Source organism: Ochlerotatus camptorhynchus, unplaced genomic scaffold (assembly GCF_037179485.1).
Source record: "Ochlerotatus camptorhynchus isolate MF236.1 unplaced genomic scaffold, CSIRO-AGI_Acam_v1.1 ptg000316l, whole genome shotgun sequence".
Classification (NCBI taxonomy): domain Eukaryota; kingdom Metazoa; phylum Arthropoda; class Insecta; order Diptera; family Culicidae; genus Ochlerotatus; species Ochlerotatus camptorhynchus.
The window spans coordinates 1,537,157-1,555,259 of NW_027040804.1; the positions used below are offsets into that span (position 1 = coordinate 1,537,157).

At 33.9% G+C, this 18,103-nt stretch overlaps 1 protein-coding gene across 2 annotated transcripts in view; it reads right to left on the minus strand.

The window, feature by feature from the left end:
- Positions 1 to 2,160, minus strand: part of LOC135707709 (solute carrier family 66 member 2) — a 95,083-nt gene extending 92,923 nt beyond the window's left edge. For both annotated transcript variants that reach the window (XM_065229591.1, XM_065229590.1), the window contains exon 1: positions 890 to 2,160. In XM_065229591.1, the coding sequence (XP_065085663.1) occupies positions 890 to 1,092 (203 nt within the window). In that variant the 5' untranslated portion in view covers positions 1,093 to 2,160. The remainder of the gene's footprint in view (positions 1 to 889) is intronic.
- Positions 2,161 to 18,103: the final 15,943 nt, after the last annotated feature.

The following is an 18,103-nucleotide window of genomic DNA, read 5'->3' on the forward strand; positions in this document are numbered from 1 at the left end:
CACAATGTATCCACATGCCAAAATTAAGCTCCCAAGGACGTTATTTACCCCCTTGACAATAATAGGTTAAGGTACTGCCGAAGCCAACATTTCCCCTATATGATATGAGAATTGAATTTCACGAAGCATCTCTTCCGTCGTTGAACAGTTTTCCAAGTTAAGAACATCATGTGAACTTTGATTAGCAGTGTTCCAAAGTAAACAAAAAATCAAATCAAGGACTTAGAAAAAATATCAAGGCAACCGAAATTGTCTAAATTCCAAGTTTATAAAATGTGTAAGACCAATTTTAAGACCTGGAACGTTGAGTATACATTTTTTCAATAACCTAGACATCAAAATTTGGCACCAGTGAGATAAACGTTCTAAAACTTAGTGCAATTCTAAAGCATTTGAAATGTCGGGACTGGACAAAATTAAAAGCTAAGAATTCGATAAAAAATCAAGATCTGCAACCTTAAAAAATGCTTATGATATCCAGTTAATTTTTTTTTAATTCATTCAAGTCCTATTAGAAATCTAGTATCAAGGTAAAACTGATAAACGTTATCAAACCAGATAACGAAACAGAATCAAACTGACCACTCATCATCTGCTTCCGGGATCAGTCACAGTTCATCGTTCGACTATGCTTATTCAAAGAAATGCTCAAGCACTGATAACAACCACAAACAACCAATTATCATCAATTTCGTACCAGATGTTCGTCGAGAATTCCGTCATTCTTTCGTTCTATCGCATTTTCCACCCGAACGCTCCACGCGTCGTTCTCACCCTCTAGCCTATACTTAACAGTGTTGAACCTTTTTCCCCATCAACAGTAGATGAAACAGAACACACAGAAACGAACGCTCTAATTGCAAGGCTTCTGCCGGCTGACTCAACTTACCAGAACAGGATTCGCAACGTGTTGGCAATTAGCAGCGCTAGGCAAACGTGCAGCGAGAACCCCTCCGGATCCTGGGTCTTTTTGATCTGCTTGTACTGCGGCACGTACGGCAGCACTCCACCGACGACCATAAACGAAGCGGACACATAGCCCACGACGTGGCCCACCGTCAGACCGAGCTCGTCATTGATGATCCAATCCATGGTTGGTAGAAATTAGCGATGTTTGCTGTTGTATTGGCTAAATTCTTCGGAAGATGGTAGATTAAATCTCTATCCCATCAGGGTGACGATCAGTGTGCTACTAGATTCTAGTAGTGACTCCTCGGGGATGTGTCGATATTTCACGGTCGCTAACTTTGGCCTCGCACCAGCCAAACAAGGAAACACTGCACACTGCTATTGGAAGCAACTTATTTGTAAGTCGTCGTCGTCGTCGTGATGCCTTCACTCAGAATCAGAATAACAAAGATTTCCTGCTGCATCAACCGGAGGAGAGGCAGCTGCATTCAATTTGCGACGAACGACGACTGAAGCTCTTTGTGTGATTGCTTTAAAGACGACCGAATGAACACAAAAAAAAAACGGCCAGCACCAGCCAGAAGGCTTAACTCAAAAAAAAAACACAAGATAAGAAATAAATTACACCAATAAAGGCAAATTATAGACACACTCGTAGGCCAGCTAGGAATGTCCGGAGAATGAGACGGTCTCTGGATGCTTCCTCTCCGACTTGCTTATTCTTTCTGTTTTCGACGCGATTCCAACTTCTCACCGCGAATCAATCAATTTTCCGAAGTTTTTCCACAGACATTTCCACTTGGACGCGACTCGGGCAGTGAAAAACTGTTCTCCCTTTTATTCACACTGATTTTCCTTCCACCAAATGCATTCATGGGTTCTGATTTCCACTTCAGTCGGATGGATTACTTGAAAGCCAACCAGCCACGGCACGTTCGTCGAGGAGAGGTCCACCCACGGCTCCAAATCATTGACCAGTTATTTTTACGGCACACACACGCCTCATCCCGTCAATATTTTCGGCCTCGGTTAAAATTTTCCCAAACACTTTCCTCGCCGCCGACGGCGACGACTACCACGGCGATGCCGGACAGGTTTTCGGTGCAAATTTTTCACTCTTCGATTTCGATTCTTTGGACTTTTTTTTTCCTCACACCCACTGGTTGCCTGACACCAGCACTACTGCATCATCGTCATCACCGTCTTTGTCGCCAGTGATAGCTATAGTCGTCAGCCGTAATCAAACACACAGTTCGGGAATCACTCTTCTACTGACACAAGTTTCGCGATTTTCAGAGCAGTTTAGAGTAAAGCCCTACAGTAAAAGTATGGACGACTGACACCACAAAACTGAAAAAAGCTGTTCCAATCGAGCAAAGCGGTGCATTTTGACGGTTCGATTGGAACAACTTTTGACAGACGTCCATACTTTTACTGTAGGGCTTTAGTTTAGAGACGACCGCAACGCAATCCGTGTCAGTGGACCAGCGGTTCTCAATGTTTTTTAGATTGCAACCCATTTTGCGTTCTCCCAAGAGCTTCCTAATATTGAATACAGTATGATGTAAGGCCAAAATGACCTTAGAAACACCAAAAAAGTCAAGTCAGCTACACAAATGGCCTAAAACGCTGGAATGGCATTTTGAAACGTGCATAAATATAATCTTGAAACCATAATATAATCTTGAAAATGACAAAATACCAAAAATGGCCTCACAATCGTTAAACTAGCCTATACCAACATTCCTTTAAAAACACTCAAATGGCCTTTAAAAGCCTTAAAACTCCAAAATAACGTTAAAATCATTGATCCGTCCTGCCGGAAAACGACAAAATAGTGATGATTTAGAATTTCCATAATTTAAAAAAAAAGTAAGTAAGATTTAAATTAGTTTAAGAAAACTGCTATTAAAAACAGATAATGAATTTCAGCGACCCACTGGTGCACCGCAACCCATAGATTGAGAAACGCTGCTCTAGGCGACTCTCTTCGTTTTGTTCTCAACACAGCCTCAACTCAACTCAACTCAATACACAAGGCAACGGAACTCGGAACGGTACTCCAATAACTCGATGTAAACAGGTACATACCATTTGGATTTATAATAGTATTGGTAATTTAAGAGCCAGCTGTTCGATGCGCTCTGGAGAGCGTAGCTCATGTAAATAATAATGATTGTTATGCATCCGGTTGAAAGCTGTTCACTAGCTGATCGAACAAATCTTTTACTCAAGAACCAGCTTTATCCGGTTTAGTGAATAATATCGAAAACAAATAAATTCTCTACCACCACCAATGCATAGGGAGGCACCTGTCGAACGTGTTCCGCCTTCCTCGAGAGAGAAGAGAGAGAGTGCGGAAGAAATGTTTATGTTTGTGTTTTTCTTTTTGTTTACTATGTTGTACTAGATCAATATGTTGACATTTTCCAATCATCAGTGGAAACGTCAAAATTTCTCAGTACTAGAACATGCAGTAGAATTTCGCAGGGCCAAACTTTAAAACACAATGAGATTTCACGGTCGTTCAGATCAACTCAAAATTGGGTCGAGTCAACTCAATTTCGGTAAAAGTGGATTTACCAAAGAGTAACTGAGGGGGTGACACCGAGGGATTTCTACCAGCGTTAATTACCGGTCAGTGCCTGTCAAATTACTGAAAATTACTCAGATTGCTTTTCAATTAATTAAAATTATTTTACTACTTTGAAATTACTTTTATTATTCTCGATTACTGAAATTACTTCGATTGCTTGAATAATTTTAGGAATTACTTTGGAATTACTCAATTCAGTGCGAACATTTCAAAGGGGCGTAATTGCATTTGTAAACAATGGCTTTCGCCGTCGATTTCTCGCGAATAAAAGCTCACTCATGAAAAATAATGACACCAGAAGGTAGAGGACAGGCTTGCAATTGCTCATTACAGCTAAAATGATATTTTTCGGTATTATGATACAATGGGATACTATCAACAATCAATACGAAACTAACGATTTTAAATTGGCTCACCACTTTAGTAGCCTATTGGTCCCAAGCAAACGATTAACGTACCCTATTCTAGTTGAAATTCTATTACTACACTATGTTTGTTTTGATTCGCTATGAAAGTTTGACAGATAACATCAGGGGTGTGTGGATTCATGCAGAACATGCAGGGGTGAGTGAAATAGCTTGGGACTGCTTGGGACCGTTGTTCTGGTACTGAGTGAGCCAAAAATAATAATGATTTTCTTCGGGACCCAGTGGTCTTAGAGTTACCTCTATGGTCGTACCAACAATCAATTCGAAACTAACGATTTTAAATTGGCTCACTACTTGACTAGCCTATTGGTCCCAAGCAAATCGATTAACGTACCGCATTCTAGTATAAATTCCAGTACTACACTATGTTTGTTTTGATTCGCTATGAAAGTTTGACAGATAAAAATAGGGGTTTGTGGATTTTCCTATGTTTCGAGGCGTGCATCGATTAGCTTGGGACTGAAGATAGTACCAGAGCTGAGCCAAAAAGTTGAGCTCGTTTCTTCGGGACCTTTTAGTCTTAGAGTTACCTCTATTGTCGTACCATAGAGGTAACTCTAAGACTAGAAGGTCCCGAAATAACGTGCTCAACTTTTTGGCTCAGCTCTGGTACTCTCTTCAGTCCCAAGCTAATCGATGCACCCCTTGAAACATTGTGTAGTACTGGAATTTATACTTGAATGGGGCACGTTAATCGATTTGCTTGGGACCAATAGGCTAATCAAATATTGAGCCAATTTAAAATCGTTAGTTTCGTATTGATTGTTGCTAGTAGGTCCTGAAGAAACGAGCTCTACTTTTTGGCTCAACTCTGGTACTATCTTCGGTCGCTTCTTCTTCTTCTTCTTTTCCTTTATTCAACGTCGGTCTCACGCTTACCACTACACCACCGGCGCCGGCTATCTTCGGTCTCAAGCTAATCGATTCACCCCTCGAAACATAGGAAATTTCACTAGCCTCTCATTTTATCTGTCAAACTTTCATTGCGAATCAAAACAAACACTGTGTAGTACTAGAATTTTGACTAGAATGGGGTACGTTAATCGATTTGCATGGGACCAATACGCCTTTTTAATGCACCACCAACGTAGAGTGCGCCACGCGAGTTCTAGAAGAAGAAACGTCAACCAAACCGTTTGTTTACATCAGAATAACTATTTTTCACAACGCAAACTAAAGCATTTTTGATTCAACATCTTGCCAATTTCTATCTGTAATTGGGTAATTATACGATTTTCCACAGATCTGAACTGATTTGTACCTTAACTATTCACACACAAGAAATCCGGAAGATCATAACCACTAAGGCACTTTTCTAATTTTCCATTTTTCTCAACAAAAATATTCCTGAACACCAGCAGGATCTTTGCAAAAACGTTACATAAATAATTTTTTCAACTGTAGAATAAGTTTTGGAGCATCTCAGATGAATCAATTTATCAGTAAAAGTAAAAAAGTGTTCCACTTCCTATGTCTCAAGGCAAACATTTCTGCTCACAACACTCTTTTTGACGTCCTCCTATTCACCATGCGTGGAGGCGAACCAGCCCACACGAATTGCCGGCGAAAAAGTGACGTCATTTGACATTGAGCGACTTGAAGACTGATCGTTCGCCCTTTGTCCGGGATGCGGACAAAAGGCGACTCGCCCCGCTAGAGTAATTTCATCCGCCGGGCGACCAAATGGCGCTCCGGGATGCGGACGAAGGGCGACTCGCCCCGCTAGAGTAATTTCATCCGCCGGGCGACCAAATGGCGCTCCGGGATCCGGACGAAAGGCGACTCGCCCCGCTAGAGTAATTTCATGCGCCGGGCTACCAAATGGCGGATGGAAGTTGTTTTTATTTTTTTGTGATTTTGTTCGTAGCGGCTGATTACGTGGTCAGCCATGTTTTTATTTCATTCGTGGAAGTCGTTTGTTTTTCTTCGGGCCGTGAAATTGGCCTCCGATGGCCATATTCGGGAGTGAATGGTCTTCCGACGGGACCAAAGACGGAACATTTTTATACTCAAGGTAAGTAAACTACTTTTCAATAAAAACAAAAACAATCACCCCTATTCTGTGTTTCGTTTCGAACGAAATTCTCATACAAAAAAATATTTTTTTGTATGAGAATTTCGTTCGAAACGAAATACAGAACAGAGGTGAATATAGTTTGATAATTTTTGTAAATTTTTTTCAGCCGGCTGCTGGCGTCACGGACTGGGAGTGGACTCCACACCGAGATGGATTTTTATTCAACCGAAACCGGGGTGAATTCCCTCCCAACGGAACCGAGGAGGTCAACAAAATCAGCAAGCCAACATGCCAAGTGGAATACTCTCAAGGTAAATATACTGCATGCAAACGGAAACAAGGGCAATGTTGATAATTTTTGTTTATATTTTTCATCCAGATCCAGTTAAGTGCAATTCTGGATACATGATGGTGAAGCTGGAATTAGCTACGGGAAGTTGATTTAAGATAAGTATTGCCCTGTTTGTTGTTTTAAGTGACATCATTTGTCATAATTAATCCGCTGGAGGAATTCGGATGAGTTAAACATCCTTTGGGAGGTCTGGGGATTGTGATCCTCCGAACTGAATTCTAGATAGAGCTGGAATTAGGGCCAATGTCGCAATGGGCTTGAACTGAGAAAAATGAATCTGAAGTTTTGAACAAAAATAATTAAATATAATTTAAACTATAAGCCGATTTCTAGAAATGAACTGTTCCTAATTGTAACATTATTGGTTAGCATTATGGTGAGATAAATAAAAATATTATTATTTTTATTTACAGCTCGAAAAAAATGAAAATGTTGCATGCGCCGTTTTGATTTATAGTATCTTGTATCGCCCTGAGGTTATTCGCCTGGCTGCGTTCACAGAAGCTATTTCGCCCCATATGTTTCGCCTGCTAGTTTTTGACATTGTCTGTTTCGCCTCAATGTTTACGTTCTTTTTCCTGATAGTTTGTTACTATCGACCTTTTGCAGTTTGTTGGATTCTAGATAAATTCATGTGTTGGGGTGTTTTCGCTTATTTCGATCAGATTAACAATGTTTTCTTTTGATTACCAACCGGTAATTGCAAGGAGTGGTGAAAAGATTCAAATTATATCTTTCGCCTAGTATTCAGAAAATATGTCTGTTTCGCCCCATCTATGTATATGGGAGGAAGCGGCCGTAAGAGCCAACTCAATTTGCAATAAAAAAAAAGTTGGTTTCGCCCTTATGTTTTTTGCGTTTTTTTAAGAATGTACATTATTTGTCCAAATTTTTTTAGTATCGTTTTGGAGCATTTTAATAGTAGTATAACGTGATGTATTAACCTCAGTTTGTTTACACTTGCGACATTCGCCCTTATTCCAGCTCTATCTAGAATTGTTGTTTATTTAAAGAAGTGATTCAGAGTAAAATCAATTGTCATAATTGGATTTCTGGGCTACATCCGGATATGTTCCAACATCCCTGAGGATGCGTTGGAATTGTGCAATTGTGCACGCGATGGTTATCAGGTTATGTGATATCAAGCAATATTTCTTGAAGGGATAAATTTATAAATGGCCTGCTGCATGATTTCCCGCTGTCTTCCAACATCCTTGAGGATGCGGTGGAATTGTGCGCGCGCGCGCGCGTGTGTGTGTGTGTGTGTGTGTGTGTGTGTGTGTGTGTGTGTGTGTGTGTGTGTGTGTGTGTGTGTGTGTGTGTGTGTGTGTGTCTGTTTTTTTTTCATAGTAAGGTTTAGGAAACCTTCAAAAAGCCTGGCCTGTAGTGAAGTTGGCACGGTGCACAGCTCCACTAAAACCCATTCCTTATCTCTCCTCTGCCTTGATCCTCCCGGGACTACGGTGAAGCGACTACTTCGGGGGGTGGCTGTGCTCATGCACTTCTCATACTCTTAGCACTAGCTGGTGTTACTAGATCGCTGCTCATCTCTCCATTTACGCTGCACCTTCGACAACATTTGAGCAACTGTGCTGCTAACGGCATTCCAAGTGCCCTGGTCTCGACACATATCATGTACGACATTCTCCACGTTGAGGACGGGCATCTCCCTTCGCATTGGACGCTGCGTGTCCGAACCGATGCAGGTATTTCCTAAAGCAGCAGTGGCCAGATAGGAACTGCGTCAAGTGAAAGTTGACTTCTCCGTGTTTTCTGTTCACTCAGGTCGAAAGAATCGGTATCAACTGATGTGTCCATCTACCGTTTTCCGTCGTGTCCCACTCGAGGTACCACTCCTGTTGCCACATAGTCAACGACTCCGCTCTCACGACTTTCCGTACTCTTCCGGCTTCTCTCTGCCTGTAGCACTCGCTGTCCTCCGCCTTAGTGATGCCGATAGGGATCATTCCGGCGATAATGCCTACTGCTTCCGACGAGATTATTCTGTACGCACTGTATATAGGCGTATGCGTGTGTGTGTTTTAATATTTTTGTAACAGTTTGCTATTTTTTAATTCATGAACAATCCAAAGCCAGATCCTGATCAGGAATTCGAATCTGGATCCCGATAACGGATTCGAATCTGTATCCCGATAGCGAATCCGAAGCCAGATCGCGAAAGTTAAATTCATGTTGGTGTAAAGTTAAAGTAAAGTTAAATTAAAATTAAAATTAAAATTAATTAGTTAAAGTTTTTAAAAGATAAAATCAAGTTGAGTTTCAATAAAGATAAAGTTAAGTTAAAGTTAATATATTATTTAGTGAAGGTTAGGATAAAGCTAAGTTAAAGATATGTTAAAACCAAGTTATTTTAAAGTTAAGTTAAAGTTAAGTGGAAGTTAAGTTAATGCTTATGTGTCTTTGACTTATAATCAATTTAATTAATTAGTTTAAGTTAAGTTAAGGATATGTTAAAGTTAAGTTAAAGCAATGTTAAAGTTAAGCTAAAGTCATGTTAAAGTTAAGTTAACGTTAAGTTAGATTTATATTAAATTAATTAGATAAGGTTTAGTTAAATTTATGTAAAAAATAAGTAAAAGTGAAGTATGCTTTATGTTAAATTAATAAGGAAAGAGTTAGTTAAATTAATGTTAAAGTAAATTAAATGTTAAGATAATTTAATGAGTTGAAGTTTAAATTTAAGTTAATGTTTATTTAAAGATAAACTCAAGTTAAGTCAAAATAAAAACAAAGTTATAAAATAAATTAGTTTAAAGTTAAGTAAAAGTCAAATTAAAGATAAGTTAAAGTTAAGTTCAAGTAAAGTTAAAGTTAAGTTGAAGTAAAGTTAAAGTTAAGTTGAAGTAAAGTTAAAGTTAAGTCAAAGTTAAGTTAGTTTTATTTTAAATGAATTAGATAAGGTTTATTTAAATTTGTGTTAAAATAAAGTTAAAGTTTTGTTAGTTTTATGTTATATTTAGTGTTACTTAAATTTACGTTAAATTTAATTCAAGTTTATGGTTAATTAATGAGTTGAAGTTAAATAAAACTAAATAAATGTTTATTTAAAGATAGACTCAGTTTTAATTATAATAAAATCAAAGTAAAGTAAGTGATTAGTTTAAAGTAAAGTCAAAGATACGATAACGTAAAGTTAAAATTGAGTTGAACTTAAGTTAAAGTTAAGTTAAAGTTAAGTTCAAGTTAAGTTAAGTTAAAGTTAAGTTAAAGTTAAGTTAAAGTTAAGTTAAAGTTAAGTTAAAGTTAAGTTAAAGTTAAGTTAAAGTTAAGTTAAAGTTAAGTTAAAATTAAATTAAAGTTAAGTTAAGGTTAAGTTAAAGTTAATTTAAAGTTAAAGTTAAGTTAAAGTTAAGTTAAAGTTAAGTTAAAGTTAAGTTAAAGTTATGTTAAGTTAAAGTTAAGTTAAAGTTAAGTTAAAGTTAAGTTAATGTTAAGTTAAAGTTAAGTTAAAGTTAAGTTAAAGGTAAGTTAAAGTTAAGTTAAAGTTAAGTTAAAGTTAAGTTAAAGTTAAGTTAAAGTTAAGTTAAAGTTAAGTTAAAGTTAAGTTAAAGTTAAGTAAAATTTAAGTTAAAGTTAAGTTAAAGTTAAGTTAAAGTTAATGTTAAGTTAAAGTTAAGTCAAAGTTAAGTTAAAGTTAAGTTAAAGTTAAGTTATAGTTAAGTTAAAATTAAGTTAAAGTTAAGTTAAAGTTAAGTTAAAGTTAAGTTAAAGTTAAGTTAAAGGTAAGTTAAAGTTAAGTTAAAGTTAAGTTAAAGTTAAGTTAAAGTTAAGTTAAAGTTAAGTTAAAGGTAAGTTAAAGTTAAGTTAAAGTTAAGTTAAAGTTAAGTTAAAGTTAAGTTAAAGTTAATGTTAAGTTAAAGTTAAGTCAAAGTTAAGTTAAAGTTAAGTTAAAGTTAAGTTAAAATTAAGTTAAAGTTAAGTTAAAGTTAAGTTAAAGTTAAGTTAAAGTTAAGTAAAATTTAAGTTAAAGTTAAGTTAAAGTTAAGTTAAAGTTAATGTTAAATTAAAGGTAAGTCAAAGTTAAGTTAAAGTTAAGTTAAAGTTAAGTTATAGTTAAGTTAAAGTTAAGTTAAAGTTAAGTAAAATTTAAGTTAAAGTTAAGTTAAAGTTAAGTTAAAGTTAATGTTAAGTTAAAGTTAAGTCAAAGTTAAGTTAAAGTTAAGTTAAAGTTAAGTTAAAGTTAAGTTAATGTTAAGTTAAAGTTAAGTTAAAGTTAAGTTAAAGGTAAGTTAAAGTTAAGTTATAGTTAAGTTAAAATTAAGTTAAAGTTAAGTTAAAGTTAAGTTAAAGTTAAGTTAAAGTTAAGTTAAAGTTAAGTTAAAGTTAAGTTAAAGTTAAGTTAAAGTTAATGTTAAGTTAAAGTTAAGTCAAAGTTAAGTTAAAGTTAAGTTAAAGTTAAGTTAAAATTAAGTTAAAGTTAAGTTAAAGTTAAGTTAAAGTTAAGTTAAAGTTAAGTTAAAGTTAAGTAAAATTTAAGTTAAAGTTAAGTTAAAGTTAAGTTAAAGTTAATGTTAAGTTAAAGTTAAGTCAAAGTTAAGTTAAAGTTAAGTTAAAGTTAAGTTATAGTTAAGTTAAAATTAAGTTAAAGTTAAGTTAAAGTTAAGTTAAAGTTAAGTTAAAGTTAAGTTAAAGGTAAGTTAAAGTTAAGTTAAAGTTAAGTTAAAGTTAAGTTAAAGTTAAGTTAAAGTTAATGTTAAGTTAAAGTTAAGTCAAAGTTAAGTTAAAGTTAAGTTAAAGTTAAGTTAAAGTTAAGTTAAAGTTAAGTTAAAGTTTAGTTAAAGTTAAGTTAAAGTTAAGTTAAAGTTAATCTTAAGTTAAAGTTAAGTCAAAGTTAAGTTAAAGTTAAGTTATAGTTAAGTTAAAATTAAGTTAAAGTTAAGTTAAAGTTAAGTTAAAGGTAAGTTAAAGTTAAGTTAAAGTTTAGTTAAAGTTAAGTTAAAGTTAAGTTAAAGTTAATGTTAAGTTAAGGTTAAGTCAAAGTTAAGTTAATGTTAAGTTAAAGTTAAGTCAAAGTTAAGTTAAAGTTAAGTTAAAGTTAAGTTAACGGTAAGTTAAAGTTTAGTTAAAGTTAAGTTAAAGTTAAGTTAAAGTTAAGTAAAAGTTAAGTTAAAGTTAAGTTAAATTTAAGTTAAAGTTAAGTTAAAGTTAAGTTAAAGTTAAGTTAAATTTAAGTTAAAGTTAAGTTAAAGTTAAGTTAAAGTTAAGTTAAAGTTAAGTTAATGTTAAGTTAAAGTTAGGTCAAAGTTAAGTTAAAGTTAAGTTAAAGTTAAGTTAAAGTTAAGTTAAAGTTAAGTTAAAATTAAGTTAAAGTTAAGTTAAAGTTAAGTTAAATTTAAGTTAAAGTTAAGTTAAAGTTAAGTTAAAGGTGAGTTAAAGTAGAGGTAAAGTTAAGTTAAAGTTAAGTTAAAGATAAAGCTAGGATCAAATTTTGACAAATGTAATTCAAAGTGACGATAAAAAAAAAAAAAAAAATGAGTTGCGGTTTAAAAAATATAATAAAGTTTAGTTACGTTAATGTTAAATCAAATTTAAGTTAGACATTAGTTAAAGTTTAGGAAAAGTTAAGTTAAAGTTTAGTAAAAGTTAAATTAAAGATATGTTAATAGATACTTAAGCTTAAGTTAAGTATGTGTTGATGTTAAGTTAGACATGTTGAAGCTAAAGTTGAGATTAATTTAAAGTTTAGTTAAAGTTAAGATAGTTATGTTAAACTTAAACTAAAGCTATGTTTAAATTGTTATAGAATTAGTTGAAACTTAAGTTAGAGTTAAGTCAAATTGCAGTACATGTTATAAATGAGTGAAGTTGAAGTTATTACAAAGGAACTTCAGGGATCCTTTCAGAGCACATCAGTAATACTTCAGTTCTTGGAAGTTATTGAAATCTCTTGGAACACCTTGAATTTTATTTAACTTTTTGGAAGTTCATGGAGCTTCTTTAAACTTCATTACATCTCACTTGGATGTTCTTGTTAAGTTAAGATTGAGTCTAAATTTTGTTAAATTTATGTTACTGTTACGTTGAAATTAAAGTTAAGTTAATTTAACAAGTTAATGTTTAATTAAAGTTAAGTTGAAATTTGGTTACATAAAATCAAGCTGACTTACAATTAAATCAAAGTTAAGTTAAAATTTAGTAAAGGTTAAGATTAAATTAAGTTAAAATTAAGTAAAAGCTAAGTTAAAAATATGTTAAAGCTAAGTTAAAGAAATGTTGAAGTTGTGTTAAAGGTAAGTTAGTGTTCAGTGGCAGTTAAATTAAAGTAAATTTTTATTCAAGGTGTATTTAGTTAAAGTTTAATTGAAGATAAGCTGAAGTTTAACTAAAGATATTTTGAAGTTATGTTAAAATTTCATTAGTTATGATAAAGTAAAGTTGAAGTTATGTGAAAGTTATGTCCAGGCAACTTCAGAGAAACTTCATTCTTTGAACATCTTGGAAGTTCTGTTCAGTTAAAATTAATTAATATAACTAACGTTTAGTAAATGTTAAGTGAAAGCTAAAATAAACTTAAATTAAGTTAACAGTTAAAACTTTTTAGAAGTTTTGTTTATGCTACGTAATACTCAAATCGCAGCTACACAGCAAAAAAAATGTAATATCGATCAACGTAATTCAAGCTGATGTATGAAATAATGATGTAATAGCAAAACGCATATACAATCCCGACCAACCATTTTGATAATTTTCTTTAATTTTCTATACATTGATCTTCAAAGCCATTCATAAGAAAAATCGATAGCGATCGTCACCATTTCATGAATAATTGTAAAGATGCTAAAAGTCTAATCGTGAATCGTTTATAAAGATCTGTCTCAAAATATTGCTACCAATCGTTACCAATGTTAAAATATCGATTGTGTTGCCAGATCAAAATATCGATTTCTGTTGTAAAATCAAAATATCGATACACAACTGCTGATTTTATTTGTGATTTTTTATCTGCATAATTTCTAGTTTCGATCCCAGGCCATCTGGGGTGTACTGATTTCGTTGTTGGTTGCTAATCCTCGGGTCCACGGCTGCTGTTGATGAGCTTATCAACGACAGGCAAACACACTCTAGTATGTGGTGTATTGAAATTTCTGTAAATCTTTTCATACATGAATTCAATATTGTTTTGTCATAACCATCAACCAGTCAGCCATGTAGGTGTAATAGAGTTCAAAAAGGTATTAATTTTCCTCATTGGGTTCCAAGTGCTGAGAATCCCACCACGCATGCTATCACGGGTTATTAAATATAAAACGTGAAGAACTACAATGGTAAACATTTGCTGCGTCACGTCCATCGGTCTTCTCGTTCATTTACCAGCAGATTGCTTCTTCCGATGAAATGCCGAATATGTCGATAAATAATATAAACATTGCTATCTGTCACCTGGTGTGTCTCGAACTCTCTTTAACCAACGATGCAAATCGATAACAAGGAGATTATAAATGTGCATCGATAGCAATCTTTGTTGTTCTTTGTCAAAGTTCAAAGTTACGATGATATCAGTATTTAAATATTTATTGATGAATATTTGTTAAGAATACTAAAGTCCATGTGAGATATCGAAATTAAAAGAAATTTAGTATGGCTCCTTTATAGATTACTATCATATGACCGATGAAGAAATAATCTTAAATGTAAGTATCGAGCAATAAAGATTTTTAAATGTGTACATCGAAATCATAGAAAATTTAAAGTAAAGGATTGCCGACATAAATCTTTATTTCTGTATAAAGCACTTTGAAGAAGTTTCACGAACGGTTGGTCGGGATATTACATCAATGGATGTAATTTTGTTCGCAAAATCGATGTACATTGTACAATGTGATATTACACAACCGATGGATTGACCTGGTTGCAGCAGTTTCGATGCTGGAATTAAAGACAAAAAGTTCCCAGCCTTCCAAGAACAACATAGGAGTTCCTGGAAACTAACTTAACTTAAACAGAACTATAACTTAGTTTTAACATATCTTTAGCTCAACTTTAACAACTTTAACTTATCTTCAATTAAACTTGTTAAATTATCTTCAATTAAACTTGTTAAATTAGATTCACTTTACTTTACTAATTTGAACACAACTTGATTTTATCTTTAGCCAGACTTCAACTTAACATTAACTAAAGTTTAACTTATAACCTCAACTTTACTTTAACTTCAACTAAACATTCACTTAACTTTAACTAAACATTTACTTAACTTTAACTTTGACTTAATTTTAACGTAGTAAGAACTTCCATGTGAAGTGTAAAGAAATTTCTAAAAGTTTCAAAACTTCCAAGAACTTTCAAAAGTTCGAAGAGCATTCAAAAAAATTCAAAAGCTTCCAACATCTTTCAAGAAGTTTCAATAACTGGAGTTTCCCTGAAGTTCTCTGGAAATTTCCCTGAAATTCCCTGGAAATAACTTTTCCATGACTTAAGCTAAACTTAATAGTTTTACATAAATTTTAATTAACGTTAACATAACTTGAACAGAAGCTCTCTTGAAAAAACTTCAACTAAACTTTTACTATACTTTAACTTAACTTTAATTAAACATTATCTTATTAAATTAACATAACTTCAAGTTAAAATTAACTTCCACTTATTTTTTACTGAACTTTAACATATTTTAGCATAATTTTATCATAACTTTAACTTGAATTTAACATATCATTCACTTTAACTAAACTTTATCTTAAGCTTAACCAACCTTCACTAAATTTTAGCTTACCCCGTAAAAAAATCCAATAAAAATACAATGAATTTCATTGTTATTGTGACCATGATATTTACTGTTAAAACATTGGACATTTTTGTTGATTACCATGAAATCACAACGGAATTCATGGTTCACAACAATGAAAATCAAGGTATTTGTGAAATTTACAATAAAAAAGGGGGGTTGTTAAGCATCTTAGCAATAAAAAAAACTGATTTTTCAAGAACAAATTTAATCTCATCACATTAATTTTCATTGTTTGAGCATTGTATCGTTAAAAATCTAAAATTTATTTTTCTCCGTTAAATAACTAAACAATAAATTTTAATATACTCAAAATTCAACAGTGAAAATCATTGTAATTTCATTGTTTTATTATAATTATTATTTTTCGGGAACTGAACTTGATTTTTTCTTTCATTAAACATAAACATATGTTTTACTAAAATATTACTAATTAACTAAACTTACGTTATTACTTACAACTATTACTTAATCTGAACTAATCAAATTTTTAATTCTCAATTTTGATTTAACTTTGACTTAATTTTATCTTAACTAGAACTTCCAAGAAGCTACAAAAACATCCAAGAACTGAAGTTTCCCGGATGTAACATGAACATAACTACAACTTAGCTTTAACTAAACATTAACTCAAATTTACCTTAACTTAAACTAAACTTATATCTATGTTTGATAGCAAAAAAAAAATATCAAATTTAAAAATTTATAAATTTTAAAAATTAAACAACTTAGTAGGACTTAGTGGCCAAAGGAAGTTTTAGGAATATAATAAATAGTTGCCGAGGGAGTCTATGTTACAACCAAATTCATCACTTTCAACATTGATAATGTTTGGAATGAATCATATTCATATATTTAATGCTTTTTGAATCTCAAATTCAACTTCACTGTAATTTCGCAATTTTTACTTACTTAATTACACAATTTTACTTACTTTCGTGAGTAAAATGTTGTATGTAAAAAAAAAGAAAGTGAGTAAACTTGACTCAGTCTGTGAGTCACTTTTTACGCCTGTGTACCCTCGGTATTGCTAGATAAATTTTGTTAATTTTTCTCTACATAAATATTAATTTAATTTTATGTATTCAATGTCACCGAGCTTATCTTCAAGTCACCGGACAGCGTTAGTTTAGGTTGCACCATCTCGACGGTGGACCTAACGAATCTGGATCATTAACTCAGTCCAACAAGGTACAAATAAGACAAATAAGTTTTTTATAACATTACTTATCCTTGATTTCATTTTATTCATCCTGTAAAGAATAGTACTCGACTGTCAAATTGACGAATGGAACTCCAACTGATGTCGCAGTCGTCCAACTTCATCCAGAGTTCCAGAGTCCACTAGTCTCCCGGATTATAGGCGCCTGCAATCGATTTTCATTGGCATCGGATATCGATTTACTTTAGACGACAACCTGATTCAAAAAATTCCCATATTGATTGGTATTTGACAGTAATTCCCACTTTTTCTAAAACCTGAAGCCACCTCTTCTTGGATCTTGGAATTCAAACTGACGTCGGATACCTATTTCCAATCTATAGACATAACCCGATCCCAAAAATACCCATTTTATAAATAATTGACAGTATTCCCAATTTTTCTTAAACCAGAAGCCGCCAGCTTTGATTTCAAAATCTCATCGGATATTAATTAGCGGCCTCTAGTCATTACCCCGGTTCTAAAAATACCCATATTTATGGATATTTGACAGTATTTCCCACTTTTTCCGAAACAGGAATCCTGTTTTTTTCCTTGGATTTCAAAATAGCGTCGGATATCGATTTCCTATCTGTACACGTCACCCCGATTCCAAAAATACCCATATAGATGGATATATGACAATATATCCCACTTTTTCTGAAACAGGAAGAGGCCATATTTGATTTAAAATGGCGTCGGATATCGATTTCCAGTTTATTGTAGATTGTAGTAGAGTTGGAAACTTGATCATGTTAACACTGCGCATCATTGTCTGGTAGTTCGTTAAAAAATTCTACAACAATCGTCAAGCTCGCTGTAACGTCACCTAGTGCCTCGTCATCCATGAATTGGCGCCTATGTCAGTAGTCTAATAACTCTTAGCGCGCTGATGGCATGGTTCCAATGCCGCATAGAGAGTTGCTACAATGATATTAGGTTAGCTAAGGTCAGTTAACTGACTGGTGGGGAACGGGAGCTTTAGCAATGACTATTATGTATGCATTTCTATAATGTAATCTAACAACAATGGTGTGAACTGTTTACAAAATCATGTTTGTAATTCTAATGTGTTGTATGGTTGAAAGCATTTGAAAAAAGTTAGATTCTAAAGTGGTTCTAGGAACTAGATTTGAGTTCCATTGAACCCGTCTTTGAATTCACATGTAATTCGATGTGTCGCATGATGGGTTTGACCCGAATCAGATGTTGGCCTCTTCCCCCGGGACACCCGGAATATGTCCGGATGTGGTCAAAATGGTTCTAGGAACTAGATTTGAGTTCCATTGAACCAGAAATTTAATTCTCATGTATTTTGATGTGTCGCATGATGGGTTTGACCCGAATCAGATGTTGGCCTCTTCCCCCGGGACACTCGGAATATGCCCAGATGTGGCCAAAGCGGTTCTTGGAACTAAATTTGAGTTCCATTGAACTAGTCATCAAATTCTCATGTAATTCGATGTGTCGCATGATGGGTTTGACCCTAATTAAATGTTGGCTTCTTCCCCCGGGACACCCGGAATATGTCCGGATGTGGCCAAAGTGGTTCTTGGAACTAAATTTGAGTTCCATTGAACTAGTCATAGAATTCTCATGTAATTCGATGTGTCGCATGAAAGGTTTGACTCTAATTAGATGTTGGCTTCTTTCCCCGGGACACCCGGAATATGTCCGGATGTGGCCAAAGTGGTTTTTGGAACTAAATTTGAGTTCCATTGAACCAGTCATTGAATTCTCATGTAATTCGATGTGTCGCATGATGGGTTGGACCCTAATTAGATGTTGGCTTCTTCCCCCGGGACACCCGGAATATGTCCGGATGTGGCCAAAGTGGTTTTTGGAACTAAATTTGAG